The 18,291-nt window shown below is 36.1% G+C and overlaps 1 protein-coding gene across 1 annotated transcript; it reads left to right on the top strand.

Annotated features, from left to right (window-relative positions):
• On the top strand, positions 1,725-12,312 carry LOC109834067 (SEC12-like protein 1). The gene is made up of 10 exons (XM_020401962.1): positions 1,725-2,142; positions 2,224-2,312; positions 4,702-4,834; positions 5,285-5,376; positions 7,584-7,683; positions 7,780-7,852; positions 7,942-8,062; positions 10,233-10,352; positions 11,701-11,771; positions 11,851-12,312. The coding sequence occupies exons 1-10, from the start codon at positions 1,966-1,968 to the stop codon at positions 12,030-12,032; spliced, it is 1,158 nt and encodes a 385-aa protein (XP_020257551.1). The 5' UTR covers positions 1,725-1,965; the 3' UTR covers positions 12,033-12,312.

Below are 18,291 nucleotides of genomic sequence, written 5' to 3'. Positions count from 1 at the left end.
ATGGCACATGACGCATTGAGCACGACTACCGAGCAGGAGCCGAGGAACATGTTCCTTCGAATGATAAAAAAGATACGGTCGGCTCTTCAGAGGACGCGTCACGCAAACCGTGATGGACGGGAGGAGCGACCAATTGAGTTTGGGCGGCGACGTCGACGAGGACACACGGGGGAGGGATCAAGCTATGCGCATGATGAAGCTGGCGGCTCACAGCAGACTCAGGCCGAATGTTCACAGGAGGTTCGAGACGACGCGGATATCATGCACTCCCAACTTCACACACAACCGGACGAGGAACTTATCCGAGCTCACGTCGAAGGTGATCGAGGAAGGGGGAGAGGAAGAAGAGGGAGAGGGAGAGGGAGAGGAAGAGGGAGGGGAAAGGGCATTGTTGAAATTTGTTAAGTTTCGATGCACTTGATAGGATGTTTGCGTTTGAGTTGCAATTTGGACTTGATATGTTGTTTGTGTTGCGATGGATTTGATATAATGTTAAGTTTGCGAATATGAATTGTACGTATTATATTTGTGTTTGTGATTGTATTGTGAATTGATAACAGGAGTATGATTGCATTTTAGCATGTATTATTTGTGATTACATTTTGTACTACAGGAAGTATGAGTTTTCCAAGTAAATGTGGGCTGGAATGGGGTCTGCAAAATTGTCGGGGTTGGGAACCCTGACCATTTCGTCAGCCCAGCTATCGCTGGGCTCTGCTAAATGGTCGGGGTTGGGAACCCCGACCATTTCGAAATAGGACTCTTACGAAATGGTCGGGGTTCCCAACCCCGACCATTTTGTCCGTGGTTTAGCCCAGCTATCGCTGGGCTCTGCTAAATGGTCGGGGTTGGGAACCCCGACCATTTCGAAATAGGCCCGACCATTTTGTCCGTGGTTTAGCCCAGCTATCGCTGGGCTCTGCTAAATGGTCGGGGTTAGGAACCCCGACCATTTCGAAATAGGTCTCCTACGAAATGGTCGGGGTTCCCAACCCCGACCATTTAGTTAACCTCTTAACGGGCGATGGACTAAACAGTCGGGGTTGGCAACCCCGACTGTTTACGAAGCCGATTAAAAATTAATCGACCCGCTTTCTCGCCACGGCGCTGACGTGGCGAGAAACCGGGTCGATTTCACGAATTAAAACTTGCTACAGTCGATTTCGGTAATAAAAAGTGAAAAAGTGGCTACAGTGAAAATTTGTTCTATAATCCTACTTATGTTATATTTCTATTTGCAATAGACAAATTTTCTGCTAGTGTGAAATGGTGTTTTTAGTGATGTTCAACATAATATAGAAATCCTGCCGCAGTTTCTCTCCGTCATTAAAAATAGAATGAAAAAATAATAAATTGAGTAAGTGGGCCCTCTCTAAATATTCCTAATTGAAAACAGTCAGATTGCATAAAAATTATACGAAAATGCTATTTATCTCGTAAAGCCCATCACGCACGCAACGCGCAAGAGAGAAATAGGGGGAGTGGGACCCATAGCTGATTTTTTTTGGGTCCCACCCCTCTGTTTCTCTCTCTTACACGCTGGTGCGTGATGAGCTTCGCAAGAAAAATAGTAACGCTGATTTTTTTTTCTGTGTATCCCACCCGTTTTCTCTCTCTTACGCGCTGCGTGCGTGATAGGCTTTGCGATATGCGAGACAAATAGCAGCGCCCAAATTTATATATGTTGCACTTGCCCCGCACGATCTTTTCCCAATCCTAATCCTTTCTGGCGTACAACAGCTAATCATTTCATTGCTGCTCGCTAGTTTTCAATTCCGCATAATTCCCGAATATCCATCGAAGCCCTGGTTTTAATCGTTGACGTTGAGGCGGGGCCCACTCCTTCTCCCTCCATGAAAACGGACCCAGTCGACGAAAAGCAGCGACCCTCTCGACTTTCGAAAGGAAACGGAAAGAAAGGAAGAGAGAGAAAAATAAAAAAAATTACAACTTCATCAAAATCCAATGGAGAAAATCGAAGCCACGACGAACCCAGGGCCGGTCACGTGCGCCGCATGGATCCGGAGGCCGGAGAACCGCCTTCTGGTGATCTACGGGAGGTCGAAGAACTTCGCGTCTCCGTCCATGATCGAGATCTTCTCTTTCGATGCCAAGACCTCCTCAATCTCCGATGATCCCATGGTTTTTTCTCTTCTATCGCTTGATTTTCTGTTAGGGTTTAGTTGCTGAGCTCTTTGATTACTGGTTTTTTTTTTGGTGCAGGCTAGGTTTGCGATTAGCGGGGACCCGCTAGGGTTTGCGGTTCATCCCAGTGGGGATGAATTTGTTTGTTCTACTGCTAATGGATGCAAGTGAGTATTGAATTTACTTTAAAAGATGGAATTTCGCGTGTTAATTTATTGAAATTGAAGTGATTTTGGTTTTGGTACAACAATTTGGGGGTTTAGGGTTTCTGGGTGTAGGAAAGTAGATATCTCAGTAGAAAGTGTAAGGCTGTGAAGTTTTCTGCATGCTGAACTTAAAGTGAGGTTTGACATATGAAACTAAGCTGGCTTGTAAAAGTGGAAGTTTGGATTTGTATGGTAGACATACAAGCAGAAGAATCAATGACTTCAAAGTAGATTGAAACTTTTATTGGCAAGTTAAATATTTTAGAAGTTCCTTCTGTTTTCCCCCTTATAACTTTAAATTTAAAATCACTGCATAGATATCAACATTCTTTTTAGCTGACACCAGCAGAGATGTTTCTCTTTACTGATAAACTGAAGATATTCAAGTATTTCAGCATCGCCATGTACTAGTAAGGAAATAAACTTTAGAGCTGCCCCAAGATATGTTTCAAATTGACTCATGTACTTCTTTTTATCAATGAAGATGCATGAGACAACTCTCAGTTAGTTCCAAGTACCAAACGTGCTCTTAAAATTTATTCGAGTGTGAGACCGGGTGAAGGATGGGATCAACATAAAACAATGTGTGGCTCTTTACAAGAGCAGTCAAAATTATGTTGACTTGTTTTATTAGATAAATCGACAAATTCATTTCTGTAAGAAAGTTTTTGTCATTCTTAAGACTAATTCCAGCAAATGTTATACGATATCAAAAAATTTGGACAGAAATAGAAAAGGAGCACTATGGCACGTATAGGATACACTAGATCTGTAGATGACTGAATATGTTTATGAAACATATACAAAATGAAGCAAAGTTACCACAAGAGGAGGGCTATTCTCACTGTAGGCAAAGTGCAGAATGGTAGAAGTTTGTCTGAGCTAGTTTATGTAAGGTTATAGAGAGAGATCCTTTCTTTCTGATGCCAGATAGACGATATCCTCTCTATGACATATGGTTTTTGGTTTGGAAATAGTTTTTTTTTCCTTATTCCTGTTGAGGATCTTATCTCTATTCGAAAGTTTTCCTAAAACAAAAGAACAAGATAAAATAAACTTAATAACTAGAACAGAAAGAGCAGCCTAAATCAGTAGAAGAACTTGTTATACAATTAGTTATTTGGCTCACGTATTTTTTCCTATTTTCGTTTTTTTATGAATTTACTTGGCTCCTAGCTTGTTCAGATATCATGTATTTGCAATTCTCAAAGCACTTAAGAATAAATATGTCTTTCTATCTTCTCTACGAAACCACTAACAAGTTTGTTTGTATAAGTCTTCTTTCTGTTCTTTTTCTATATATGCAAGCACATTTCTTTGTGGACATTATTAGAGGTGATATAGCTGCTGGTGGCTTGAACCTGATATGAATTTATTTGAAGCATTAATTCTCTAAGCCTTCCCACACGCCAGAAACTTATAATTGAAAATTCATGACTAGGGAGCGGATACACTAAATTTGAGACATTTATAGTCTAGTACTACACGAAATGTACACCTTGGCAACTAATCCTTAAAACATAGGATACAGGAAATGTCACGAATACTCACAGCAAACCTCCAATTAGTAGACCATATTACCAACCTAAAACCTCAACAAATAAAATCTTTAGATTCTAAAATCAAATTATAAACAGAAAAATTATCCCAAAAAAATCTGATACTTGACCTGGCATATTCTTTTATGCCTATTGCATGTTAGGAAGATGATCATCACATGTTAAACTAACATTCTACGTCAGAAGTATTCATAAGTTTAGTTTATCTGTACATAATTCTGCATTTTGACACACGGATTGGATTTCACATGTCCTATATGCTTTTGCTTAATTATCTTCTACAGCTGAATTTGTTTCCTACACGTCCTGACATGTGACTTATACCACACTGACGGGTTATGAAACTGAAGGGTTTGCTTTCAGGATTTATTTAAGATGTATGCATCAGAAGCCATTTAACCTACAAGGAAACCAAATAATATGGAGACAATGGATTGAAAAGATATAATTAATTCCTTGGAAACAAAAGTTTTCTAGAAGAAATGAAACTTATTCGAACTTCAAATTACTGGTTGGTCAGGTATACCTTATTTTAACATTCTGGTGATGGAATGACATGATTGTACTGAATATGTATAAATTTAATTGTCAGTATAAAATAATTACTTCCGTTAAATACAAACCAGTACTGTTCATATCCAATGTGTCAGTATGTTTTCTGTAACTGTTTGTTATTTGGAAAAGAACTTTCCTTTTACTGTAATATTCTTAGGGACTAGTTTCTATGTTTATATCTATATTATTATTCCATCATATAATAAGATTCTCAGATTGAGTCTTTCAAAGTGCAGATTGTTTGAGTTAAATTGTCTAGATTCAGATATGAAGCTTATGGCAAGAGATATTGTGCCTCTTCAATCCATTGGTCTTCAAAAATGTCTAGCTTTTAGCACTGATGGATCTAGATTGGCTACAGGTGGGGAGGTATGATGTCACTTAGTCAAATTCTTATTTATTTATTTGGTTATCTATGCCGTATGTATGAGAAGATTCATTTTAAGCTAATTACTTAATGAAAAAAGTTATTACAAACTCAGGATTTTATAATCAACGTTCATTACCTCCACTCATCTTCAAGAAAATGAACAACTTCATTCTTCTCATAATTATCATTTAATGTGAGAATTGCTTTTAAAGATGTGCTACTTTTTTTTTTGAGGAATAAAATCTGTTTCTTGGTATAAGATCATTGTAAACGTTATGTGGGAATTTCTAGGTGACAAGATAGTTAATAGGATATTAGCACATGCTTCTATCATCGCGTTATTGCCAGAAAATGTATCCTATGAAATAGATAAATTCATCTTACTTGGAGAGATACAACCAAAACTTTGCCTCCATTGGTCTTTACCATGATTTTTGTCCTGTTTATAGGATGGGCATCTCAGAATTTTGGAGTGGCCAAGCCAGCATATTCTCTTAGATGAACCTAAAGCTCATAAAGCTTTTCGAGATATGGATATCAGGTATGACATGACATCTCTTCTTTACTTTCTCTGAGTTTGTTGAATTAACAGATAGTTATTAAGTCTTTAATAATGCTAAAACGTAATGAGCGTTCTGATCTTTGCATGAAATGCTATTTCAGTTTCTTGGATGTTGAAATATTCAGTCAAATGAGTTTCCAGATCCCATTTGATTCAATTTTCAAATAAATGCATGAATCTTGCTTTTTTATAGACGAGTTAGGGTATGAATTTCTATACTATTTGGAGCCTCCATCGGCTTTAGTTCCTTGGAATAATTGTGTAACTAGCTGCAGGGCATATCATGTTGAATTTGATAACAAAAATCTTGGTTTGAAATTATATGTGCTTTAGATATGAAAAAGTGGAGAAGCATTAGTGCTGAAAAACTGTGTAAATACACATCTGAGAGCCACAATATATTCTTCACTTTAATAGCTGGAAGGAAAATTTTAGCTCATTCATGGGTTGAGTTTGAGTAATGCTCTACCATCAACTTCATATTGACCGTAAAGGCTAAAACAATGAATATTGCTGATGGATTGTTGATATTCAATGTGTTTTATCCTGTATTTTCTCTTCTGTTCTTGCATTCAATGTTTTGAATTAGACAATTAGTACTATCATCAAGGTTCAAATCCACTTTCAATTTTGAATTTTATAGAGAGCAATGAACTTCAACAGTTTCTTTTGTTGGTTTTACATGACTACAAACAAATGTAGAATCAGCATGGTAATAGTTATGCGATCTGAATGGAGCATTAACAACAGATAGTTGGAAAATTTTGACTTATGGGGCGATTGTTCTCTTAATTCTAGATCTAACATGGGCTGAATTTTTTCTGAGTGAGAGTCGTACTTGTGCAAAGAGCTTTGACAACTTTCCTTTTCCCTTTTGATCTGATGAATTCCAAAAGAGGAGAATTGGGAATCAGAACTTGAATTTTCCCCTCCACCCTGCAGACACAAGTAGGCTTCCGATCTATAGTGAACTCCCATCATTATCACTTCTTGCCATAATCCTTCTAGCCATTGCAATGGTGATTTTGTTTTTAGCTGTCATGGGAATGGCTTAATACGAGCAATATTTTACTTGATGAAGGACTGCTTTTCTTCTCTTCTCTATGCAGGGAAGGGTTTTTGTTTTTGATATTTCTGATCTTACACAAATAGTTGATAAAAAATGTATTACATACACATCGTAAATGATATAAATGGAGAGCTAGAGCAAGGAACCTCTAGACATTGCTTCAAATGCTGAATTATTTTCAACTTCAATTTTACGTTGTTTCTTAAAACAAAGATAATAATTAACAGAAGGGGGTAGGGAAGAGAAGCTTTTCATTTTCTGGCAATAATTCAGTACCTTCAAGAAGCAATTATTTGCAACTGAGAATATCATTGTCCAAATTTCTTCTCCTAGAAACTGTTCCAGCAACGAAAATGATCTCCTATTGTTTACTATGAGAAAGTCGCTATTCTTTGTCTTTTAGTCCTTTGTGAAGTCAATCCTGTGCACTACCTTTTCTTTAAAGAAAACCTTTTTGCAATGGCTGAAGGATTGGACAGAAATGCTTGGTTGAAAACTCATATTCCATCCTATTTCTTATCCTCCTTTCTCAAGTTCAGCCATTGTTACAATGTGCTCTTATGATTTATGACTTTTTTGTATTACGCTAATGTAATTACCTCTTCAGAATATTGACTCCTATTCTGCATTCCTTGAAGTCACCATTCTTATAAACAAAAATCCTTGCCATCATTTGTAAAGAGTTAACTATTATTTGTCCCATTGTGGCTTTCATTATTACTAATCATGTACTGGAGGGAAATGGTACTTGTCAGACTGAAGCTGAGGCTCAAGGGAAAAAGAAAATAAGGCTTTCTAAGAGTTTTGAGGCTGTGAATGATGGTCTCTTAAGTTGACCATCGAGCTTGCCTGATAGCGGGAAAAGTATATATTTAGTGGCAGCTTAGCCATAAAAGAAATTAAAAAGTAATATGCACATTTTATTTAAGATTTTATTCTCTGTCTGGTGCAACCATGGAAGTACAGGTTTGAATGTTTCTATAATTAAGATACAAAATTCAGTACATACATATATTTATTCAATGCATACATGCTAGCTCTCCTTTTTCAAATAACCATCTTCTTAATGTTAGGATTTATCCTTATCTAACTATATTATTTTCAATTTCTAATTCAGCCTAGACTCTGAATTCTTAGCATCAACATCTACCGATGGCTCTGCAAGAATTTGGAAGATAAATGATGGTGTTCCGTTAACCGCTTTGACAAGAAATGCGGTATCATAACTTCAGCTATTGCTTGGTTCTGTTTGTCTCACAATATTCACATTCGTCTTGTCTTAAATTATTATTAAATTATTCAAATATTTGCAGGATGAAAAGATTGAATGTTGTAGATTTTCTAGGGACGGGACTAAACCTTTCCTGTTTTGCACTCTCGAAAAAGGTATTGCCATGAAGTTCAGGCATTATGAAATGATTCTCTCTGATTTTACATATTCCAACTTTTAAAAATGTTGATTATTATGAAAACAGGTGGTAGAATGGTAATTGCTGTTTGGGATATCAGTGCATGGAGAAAAGTTGGGTACAAAAAGTTATTCAGAAAGGCTACTTCTGTGCTTTCTGTTAGCTTAGATGGAAAGTACCTTGGCCTGTAAGTACATGATGCTCTTTACTCTTTTTTATAACCTTATTTGATTCTGAGTTTTGGACAATTTTCCACTGCCAATAATCTCAAACCATTAACCACAAGCCTTTACCTAAGTGCATGTATTTGCTTTTTGATCCTCTTCTTTACCCCTCCATAAGTTATTCTCCATAAAAGCAGCTGCAGAGACAATGAAACCATCAAAGACATCCCAAAATGCATAGACTACCATATCATTCTTAATTGTTCCCTCTGTATTTGCTTATTCCTACATCGGCTTCTTGCTCCATTAGCTTGCAATTTATCACTCCTCCTTACCTGAAGATTTATTGGCCTCCTTTGCATGCTTTACCCGCCCCCAACCAAAAAAAAGAAGAAGAAGCAAACCAACCAAAACAACCAAACCCCTTCTCTTTTTTATCCTTTATAGGACAAGCTCTAACTTCCTCTGAATGCATTCATTTATTACTCTATCTCTCAGCATTCTCTTTTCTGGACTAATATCTTGAACATGTTGTTTATTCACTGTCTAATATTCTAGCATCTAAACATTGATGGTCTCATAGCCCTTTTCTAAATTTCTCATCTAACTTCATGTGCATGCCACTGTCACAGGGATCTTCTCAAATATTTCTCTATAAACCATCTTCTTCATTCTCAGCAATCTCATTATCTTGATGATTGATTGATCCTAATTAGCAAAAATGGTCAATTAAATGTATTTCTTGATCACCAATCTTGGGTATACATGCCTGTTCACACTTAGTAGCTTGATCTCCTTCTCTTCTTTCTCTCATATCTTGCAAGCTTATATATATTCTTCTCTCTCCTTTGACTATAATAGTCCTCAATAAATTTTAAGTGTAGCCCCAGTGACATTTTTTTTGCTTTCTTCTTTGCTAATTTAAATGTCTTAAAAGTTTCCCCATTTTGAAAAGTTCCCCCATTTTGCTTTTTCGAAATCTTTATAAGATGACATCTTCACTCTATAATTACCCTTCACACTTCTTTGTTTACTAACCCACTATTGTGGGAACTCAATTACACGGATTTCTCTAGCTTCCTTGATGCTCTTACACATTGTTCCACAGATTAGTAGTCTCACTGTCATCTGGACTGTCCTTTTTTATCAATTATCATTTTAGCCTTAATATGCATCAAATTCTCTTCTTAAAATCCAATATAATTCTCAGTCTTATATTCTAATGAATAATTTTCTTACCCGTGCACAAGCTTAATCCTATTTAGCTCCAAATTCAAGGGTCAACATAGCAAGGGGGGAGCCCTAATCTGCACTTGCTTGTCATTGTACTGTGGTGGGATCGAGGCAATGCATTGCTATAATAGAACATCATAGGAATCTGCACTTGCCTACGTATCATTCATTGACATGACAGCTTGTGGTGGGGACAGCCTTCAGAATGTCAAGGATCTGGCTACTCTGACTGTTGAATGCAATAGCTTGCCTGCACATTGGATCGGAGTAGACAGTGAAAGAATAAGACATTAAGCATCATGTCTGGGTGGGAATGGTGCAATGCATCACTATGAAAGAATGCCATAACAAATGGCCAATTTCCTAGTTATCATTGCATGGGTTGACATCTATTCAACGTGATGCATGGCGTCATCCTGAGGATTGGTCAATGATCTGTCTTAGTTTTAAGTTGTTGGGTATTGGCTAGCTAATGTAGTGCTCTTCCTTTATCCTGGTTTGGGATATAAAATGAAAGAATAGGCATGAGGCAATACTACGTGGAGATTCTATAGACTGGCTATTTAATAGTGTAAAAATTATCTATTAGTTTTGCCTTTTCTATAAATTCTAGTCCCTGTCCATGTTACTGCTTTTCTGATCTGCCACAATTGAAGTCACTACATTTGGTGGTCTATCATCAGTTTATCTTCCTGTGGTGTAACCCAATATATCCATAAGTAAGCACCCGTTCGTGACCCTATCAATCTATCTCATTTTCCAATGCTTCTGTTAGATTTGTTCGAGTTTGGCTGTCCAGTAAAGACAACCTTTCCACTATAGAGTCAAGTAAGTTAACCCAAATAGGACCCTGAATTCATTTTTTCAGCATTATCATCTAGTTGAGAATTTTACTTTTCATTATTGATCTCTTCTTCTTTGGAATTGTAACGATATGTAATATCTGCTATCTTATTCCAGAGGTAGCACTGATGGTGATATGTGTGTAGTGGAGATAAAGAAGATGGAGGTTAGTCACTGGAGTAAGAAGCTCCACCTTGGTGCATGCATATCCGCAATCGAGTTTTGCCCATCAGAGAGGTAAGACACATGAACATGCTTCAAGATGGATTTGATGAGTTCATATAGTTTTGCCTTCTCCTTTTCTTTTCTTTGTTGTATTAGCAGTAGACTCCTTGAGTTTTTCACCATACAATGAGGTAGCTCTCATTTAATGTTGCTGTGAGTGCAATTAATGCCATTTATTATATTGTTGTCATTATCATGTTATTCTAGTTTCTTGTTATGTCTGGGAGTTAAGATTCATAATGCTTTGTCAGAATAACATATTCTTGAATCCTTTGATAAGCTTGATATTTGATGAAGCTTGTTTATTAACCTTTTGCAACGTTTGAGATTTTTCTTATTTAAAGAATCTATTAAGGCACCCCATTAAGTTTGTATTGCAATGCAAATCACAAAATGCAAAAATGGGTAATTTGCATTTTCCCCGTCAAACTAGGGTCAACTATGAAGCAAAACTTGAAGTTAAAGCTCCATAGAAGGCTGATCATTTCTTTCTGACTGTTAGGATACCTTTGCTCTCTGATTACTGAATGTTTCTTGGCCAGGGCTCCTTTGGAAGCAGGAGCACCTTCCAGATTCCCAATAAGACCAGAAATAGGTTATATTAATGGGGAAGATGATAATCTTTGTTATACTGAATCATTAATCACATTAATATATGAATTGTTAAGTAAATGATCACAACTTAAACCAGCATGTTTGTGTTGAAGTCAACCTTGCCCATTGTTATAGAAAGGGTTTTACCGATTAGTATAGGTTTACATATAAATTTGAACTTCGGGCATTAGGGATGCATTGGTTCTGAATGATGATTATAATTCCTTGGTAGATCTGTTTGATGTTGAAATATAGTTACCAGATACCTGTGCACCAAAGAGTTCCTGCATTTTTGGATTTTCTATTGGAATTTGAACATGAAGATTATTTATGAAAAATAGCTGTAGACTAGTATAGAACAAAGTTCATGCGCTCAAACCACATTTGTTGATACCTCTTTCCGTTTCATTTCTGATACCCCATCAAGAAAACATGTTAAATTTAGAGAAACACCAAACCTTGACATAGGGTGTAGAAAAAATGCTTTGTAGTCTGCTGGACTTGTAATTTCATGGAGTGATTTACTTCTTTTATATGATTCCATATTGGTGACAAAACTCTTTAAGGCATTGATTATTAATTCCACAGATACACAGTTATACACTTGTTATCATATTAGTGTGTTGTAAGAATCACACAAACACTCAGTTGAGTACTATAAATTCATTATCTCAACACTACGCGTAGTTCTATTTTCCTATCTCAATGCTAAAGTATGGAAGTATCTATGTCTGTTCGAATCTTCATGTTTTTGGTAATAATGCAGGGTTGTGATTTCCCTTTCCCGTCAATGGGGAGCGATGGTCACAAAACTGAACGTCCCTGCTGATTGGAAAGGTTTTATTTCTACTCATACTATGTTAGATCTTCAACTTATTATGAGATGCTAATCTTGCCCTAACCTCTTTTTTTGTAGAGTGGCAAATATATTTGCTTCTTTTGTGTCTATTCTTGGCCTCGGCTGTCGCGTTTTATATGTTTTATGAGAATTCAGACTCATTCTGGAATTTCCCACTTGGGAAAGATCAACCAGCAAGGCCATTTCTGAAAGCACTAGTCACTGAGTCTCAGTTTGCAGATGATCAAAGCCCATGGTGAGAGGATATCATTTGGTCTTTTTAAGTTAATACTGTGGTTCTAACGATCTTCAATTCTTTTTAAAAGGCATTATCACTGTTGTTAACTTAAAAATTGGACGATGTAACATCTGATTGCTAGATAGTTGAGGACCTTGTAATTGTTCGAAGCAATTTTTGAATTTGGTTTTATTTCTTGCTATACTTGTATCTTCAATATTTCAGCATCAAATGTATAGTACACTTGCTCACATTGGAATATCATGTACTCGTTTTTCACATAATATCATTTTTGCAAGCTAGTATGGTATCTCGACTGAAAGCTTTTAAGAAACATTTGTAATTCAAAGATGATGGAAAAACCAAAATCCCTCCCAAATTCAGGTGGGATTTTTAATTCGCTTGCTTTGGTAATGTATTAGCATTATATGAAAGGTTACGTTTTGAGCAAGCTTTCCTTGTGGTTATTTTCATTAACATGGATGCTGCCAAGAAATTTACTAGCTTCGTATATCGGAAAACACAAGCCATGAGAGAGGGTTTGGGATACATAAATAATGTTGGATGGTGAGACTTGGTTGGTGAACTACCAAAAGAATTATGTCTATTGTTTTTTTCCATACGAATTATGTTGGTATAAAGAGAAGGATAAATTTTCAAAATAGACCACATTACGAATTTATTTTTAGAAGAAAACCCATTTGAAATTTAATTGCCATTTTCGATTCAGTTTCAGCCTGGTGGCTGAAACTAGGTAGAAAATGGCAAATAAAGTTTAAAAACCTCACTGGATTTAAAATTCCATGAAGTTTAGTGTCCGATTAGCGATGCTAATGACAAAGTCACCCAAACTTCACGGGAGTTGAAATCACATGAAGTTTGAGCACAACTTCACGGGATTTCAACTCTTGTGAAGTTGCCAAATGAGCTTGGAACTTCATGGGATTTTAAATCCCGTGAAATCTGCGTAGGCCCTACTCATCCACTTCGTTATATCTCTCCCCTCTCACATGAACTCATTTCCCATTCTCTCTCTCTCTCTCTCTGCTCATTTACCGCAAACTCTAGATCCTCTCCCGCTATCGCCGGCTATCTCCGCTTCCGCCGTCGCCATCGACAACCTTTTTTAGGGCTGTAAAGCGTTGGAGTTTGCTGGAGCCTGCCTGATTTTAAATTTAGGGTATCGACAAATTTTTGGTAAAATCTTTAAACTTTTTTTATTTTTTTCTCCTAAACTTTATCTAATAACTTGTTTAAGTTAGGTTTTGAAATAATTTTAAAATATTTATGAATTTTGTGAAGAAAAAAAAATAAAGAAATTTGTATATGAAGTTAGAGGGGAAATTAGGGGAAATTGTAAAAATTCGTGTATTATTTTTCAATTTTTAAGAGTGAATATTGTTTGAATTATTTAAATTAGAGAATCGTAAAAATATAAAGGTTTGACCTATGGTAAAAATTATGGATGTGCAAAATCGACATTAGGGGATTTAATTGTAAATAATATTTTCTGTGTTTTTCGTGTAATATTGATATCTGAATTTTTTACTGTTCAGAGGTAATGAAGAACGATCGAATCGTAATTCTTTGTTCGCATGATGGGAATATTAACTATCTCGAGAATAATATGCCTGTATATGAAGGAGGTGTGACGAAACTGTTGTTTATATCCAAATTATGTAGTTTCGATGGATTGGTTAATGACTTACACAAACTTACATTAACCAATCCATGTGAGTATCATCTCAACGTGATTTGCAATTATCCCGTTACAGGGAATAAAATAAGCGGCATTCAAATCTCAAGTACGATATGGATCTCATTGGAATATTGGATGACGAAAGCACTCGGTGGAATTATTTATTGAAAAACATCACAAAAATTTGGGCAAAGCGGTGAATCACGATAGAGTATACTCTCACATGTTGAAAGACCTTGAAGTTAACTCCACCGGTTTTTTGGTCTTCACAACAGAATATGGGATGGACACTTCACAATACTTGAGCGGTCCTTCGCTTGTGGGGACTCCAAGTGTCTTCGACGATAACGCTCCTCATCAAGATATAAGGCCTTCCATAGGAGTGATGATAGAAGATGATAATGCAAATGTCGAATCTAAGGATGATGACAAAGAGGATGACTTACAAATTAATAGCATGATGTGTTTGATAGATCGTGATGAAGGGAACAACCAATTAATTAATCGATGTTATTCTAACAATGAGTATGTCATATTAGAAGATCCGCCGCCCAATGAACTTCATGGAGATAGATGGATTGATGACTCCACAATGAAAATATTCCCATTGGCACTAATTTAAATGATAATACACATGACGACGACTTCTTATTCAAAAGAGTGATATATTTAAAAGCAAGGAGAAATTGATTCATCACTTCGTTTGTGGGCCATTAAAAAATGTCAAGTTTAGGCAGATGAAAAGTAATGCAACAAGCTATAATGTAGTTTGTTTTTACCGCAAAGATAGTGAGGAAAAAGATATTGGTGGTCGACGGAAATACAAAGTGTTCTTGAAAGCTTAATTCACACTTGGGGGTAATAGTAGACAGACAATTTAAAATAGCACACTACAACGGATTTCAAACATGTAGTAATCCTCGATTAGAGATGAATCATAAACACGTGTCTGCCTCTTTCATATATCGATTGATTATGTCTAAACTAAGGATGATCTTGATCCAAGGTCAAATGATATTCGTATTTTAGTGCACAAAACGACCAACTTGGATGTGTCATACAACAAGTGTTTGAATGCTTGGAGGAAGGTGATGATAAAAAAAATTCGGAGATTAGAACAAAACTTATGATATCTTACCACATTATCTTGAAGCACCAAAAAAAAAAAAAAATTCGGGGACAATGTATGAAGTATCATCGGATCATGTTGATAGTGGAGATAGATGATTCACATGGGTATTTTGGGCATTTAGCTCTTGCATCGAGGGATTCAAATATTGTCATCCTATTCTTAGTATTTTGGGAATTCGTTCTTAGTATTTTGGGAATTCGTTCTCATATATTCTTTATACCAAATATGTATAATGTGAGGTACTCTAAATACAAAATTACGACTAGACATATATAGTTTTATGGAAATGAGCTTAATGACCTTCAACACCAACAAGTAAATATAAAACTCAATCCATTATTTATATTTTAATTTTTCTGTAGATGCTGATACAAGTTTCTTTTAATTTCAATTCAAGTGGACGCCCTATTCTCCGCTAGATCTCGATATGTATACCCCTGCACCTATTTGTAGAGATAGTGCTGCTTTGTGAAGAGCTAGAGTCCCGTTGATATGTCAGAAGATTGTAGAGATGCATGTCTAGATCGTGTGCTACGGTAATTTTTTCTTTCTCAGCATGTGTTAGATCCTGTTGAGCAAATCGATCGCAAGCATCAGATGACATCACATCATACAGACTAGGCCATATTCCATGCAGCCTACATAGACAGGTAGAATAATATGTGGAATTTCATACAGAATGATAGAATTCTAGCAGATGGTTATACCGCGTATATGTATTGGTATTGGAATATCACATACAAATGGATAGGACGCGACACACAACCAGCAGCTAGATACATACCATGCCCACCGACAAATAGTTACATCCCTAGTTCCATAATCAAGAGGGATTATGTAAGTTTTTAAATTAAATTAAAATGAAAATTCTTTTTTTGTGATAATATTATTTGCTAAGCTGTGCATATATTGATTAAATTGTAGATCTATGCTTTTGATGAGATTGAGGTTGATATGAATGAGCATATTAATGAGATTTAGGATCCAACAGTGTTAGGGATCTTCAATAGGATCAGACAGAGAATAGTAAACATGTTCCATAAAAATCACATCAACGAGTTTGAAGGACACGAGGACAGGTCACGCTGATTTGGTAAAGTGTACGCACGAAGACGGATAGATCAAAGGGCGGCACATGATGATGGAGCTAGCACTTCTCATAGTGTGGCGCGTGATGATAGAGCCGACACTTCTTAACCTCATACATAACCAGATACTCAGATCATTGAGGCTCATCCGCATGGAAAGCGGGGCGGGGAGAGGGGGAAGAGTGATGGGAAGGGGGTAAGATAGGGAGAGGAAGGAGGGGAGGATTTTTAGGATGTATGTGAAATTTACAATGTGATTATGAATTTCAAGACTATATATGGTTAGATTGTGCAAATTTATTGCTTGTGTGAATCGATTTTTGTTTATATATGTGATTTTCATGTGTATTGTTTTGATTTATGGCTGGACTTTTATGTATATTTTTGTAATTCAACATATATGCGGTAAATTTGATGTTTATGGTTGGATTTTCATGTATACTGTTGTGAATGAGACGGAAATTTTATTATATACAACATATTTTGGATTAGGTGGAACAAGCGCTTGGATTAGGTGGAACATGCACACAGTCTATGCATGTTTGTGCATGAACTACAACTTCATAGGATTTGAAGTTGTAGGCTCATTTCGCAGAGAGCTCACTTCGAGCTCTCTGGTAGTTGGTCCCTGCAACTTCACAGGAGTTGAAATCCCTTGAAATTACACCAAACTTCATGTGATTTCAACTCCCATGAAGTTTGTGTGACTTTTTCATTTGCGTCGCTAACTAGATACTAAACTTCATGTGATTTTAAATCCCGTGAAATTTTCACACTTTATTTGCCATTTTCGATCCAGTTTTAGCTACCTTGTTGAAATTGGGCTGAAAATGGCAATTTAATTTCAATGGGTCATTTTTAAAAAATAAATTCCTAATAGGGTCTATTTTAAAAAATTGTCCTAAAGAGAATAATGTGTCTACATCTTTTGCCTAATAGACTATAATAAAGTAAAATTCTACTTTCATGCTTACAGCCACAGGGGATTTCAGGAGAAGTTTAAATATCTATTGACTCCATACAAATTAGAATAGAATCACGTGCACATAACATACGCCCCACATCTTTTTCTTCAAATTAATATGAAAATTGTGTCAAGACCCCAAAAGTAATAACCTCATGTGACCTAACCCCTCCACTTTTTTCCATTGTGGTTCCGCCCTAAAAAGTTTCACATCATGTGATTCAGCCATTTACTCTATGTCAACAAAGCACACACACACACACACACACACACACACACACACACACAGAGAGAGAGAGAGAGAGAGAGAGAGAGAGAAACTCTCCCCCCCCCCCCCTTTCTCCTCTCCTCTCCTCTCCTCCTCTCTCCTAACTCATTTCCTTCCTCCTCTCTCTCTTTCTCCTTCTTCTCTCAGACACTGACATCCCTTTTTGCCACCGTCGACTTTGGGTGCATGTTCCAGACATATTTTTCACTCCTTTTCTCCCGCTAATTTTCCCCGATCTCTCTTTCTTTTCCCTTCAAAACTAAAAAAACCCTAATTTTTCCCGACACTAAGGGCAAAGAGGTGACAAAGAACAAGGTGGAGGAGGTGGTGCCGGAGGAGGACGAGGAGGAGTTCGAGGCGACTGCAAGTTCCATAAAACTTCCAAGCTATGGTTCATTTTAAGTCCTATTTAAATCATGTTAAGTCTGATTCAACTTGTTTTAAGTCTAAAAACAAGTTAAATTAGACTTAACATGAACCATGTTAAGTCTAATTCAAACTATTTTAAGTCTAATTTTATGTTAAGTCCAATTTAATTCACGTTAAGTCCAATTTGATTCATGTTAAGTCTAATTTAATTTCTTGTAAGTCTAATTTCAATTATGTTAAATTTCTTTTAAGTCTAATTTAAATCATGTTAAGTCTAATACAACATGTTTTAAGTCTAAGAACAAATTGAATTGGACTTAACATGAATCAAATTGGACTTAATATGAAATTAGACTTAAAATAATTTAAATTAGACTTTAATTAGACTTAACATGAATCAAATTGGACTAAACGTGAATCAAATTGGACTTAACATGAAATGAGACTTAAAATAATTTGAATTAGATCTAACATAGTTCATGTTAAGTCTAATTTAACTTGTTTTTAAACTTAACATGAATTCTAAAAATAAGTTAAATTAGACTTAACATGAATCATGTAAGTCTAATTCAACTTTTTTAAGTCTAGTTTCTAGTTAAATCCAATTTGATTCATGTTAAGTCTAATTCAACTTATTTTTAGTATTAAGTTGAATTAGATTTAACATGATTTAAATTAGACTTAAAAAGAATTAAATTAGACTTAACATGAATCAAACAACACTTAACATGAATCAAATTGGATTTAACATGAAATTAGAT

The sequence above is a fragment of the Asparagus officinalis genome, chromosome 3 (assembly GCF_001876935.1).
Source record: "Asparagus officinalis chromosome 3, Aspof.V1, whole genome shotgun sequence".
NCBI classification, from domain to species: Eukaryota; Viridiplantae; Streptophyta; class Magnoliopsida; order Asparagales; family Asparagaceae; genus Asparagus; species Asparagus officinalis.
The sequence above is the reverse complement of the archived record's forward strand: the minus strand, read 5'-3'. Positions and strand labels throughout refer to the sequence as shown.

Excerpts from the sequence above, each read along its gene's own strand:
- LOC109834067 (XM_020401962.1), top strand. The coding sequence starts at position 1,966 with ATGGAGAAAATCGAAGCCACGACGAACCCAGGGCCGGTCACGTGCGCC. Across the intron at positions 2,143-2,223 it reads CAATCTCCGATGATCCCATG|GCTAGGTTTGCGATTAGCGG; the intron begins GTTTTTTCTCTT and ends TTTTTGGTGCAG. Across the intron at positions 2,313-4,701 it reads TCTACTGCTAATGGATGCAA|ATTGTTTGAGTTAAATTGTC; the intron begins GTGAGTATTGAA and ends TTCAAAGTGCAG.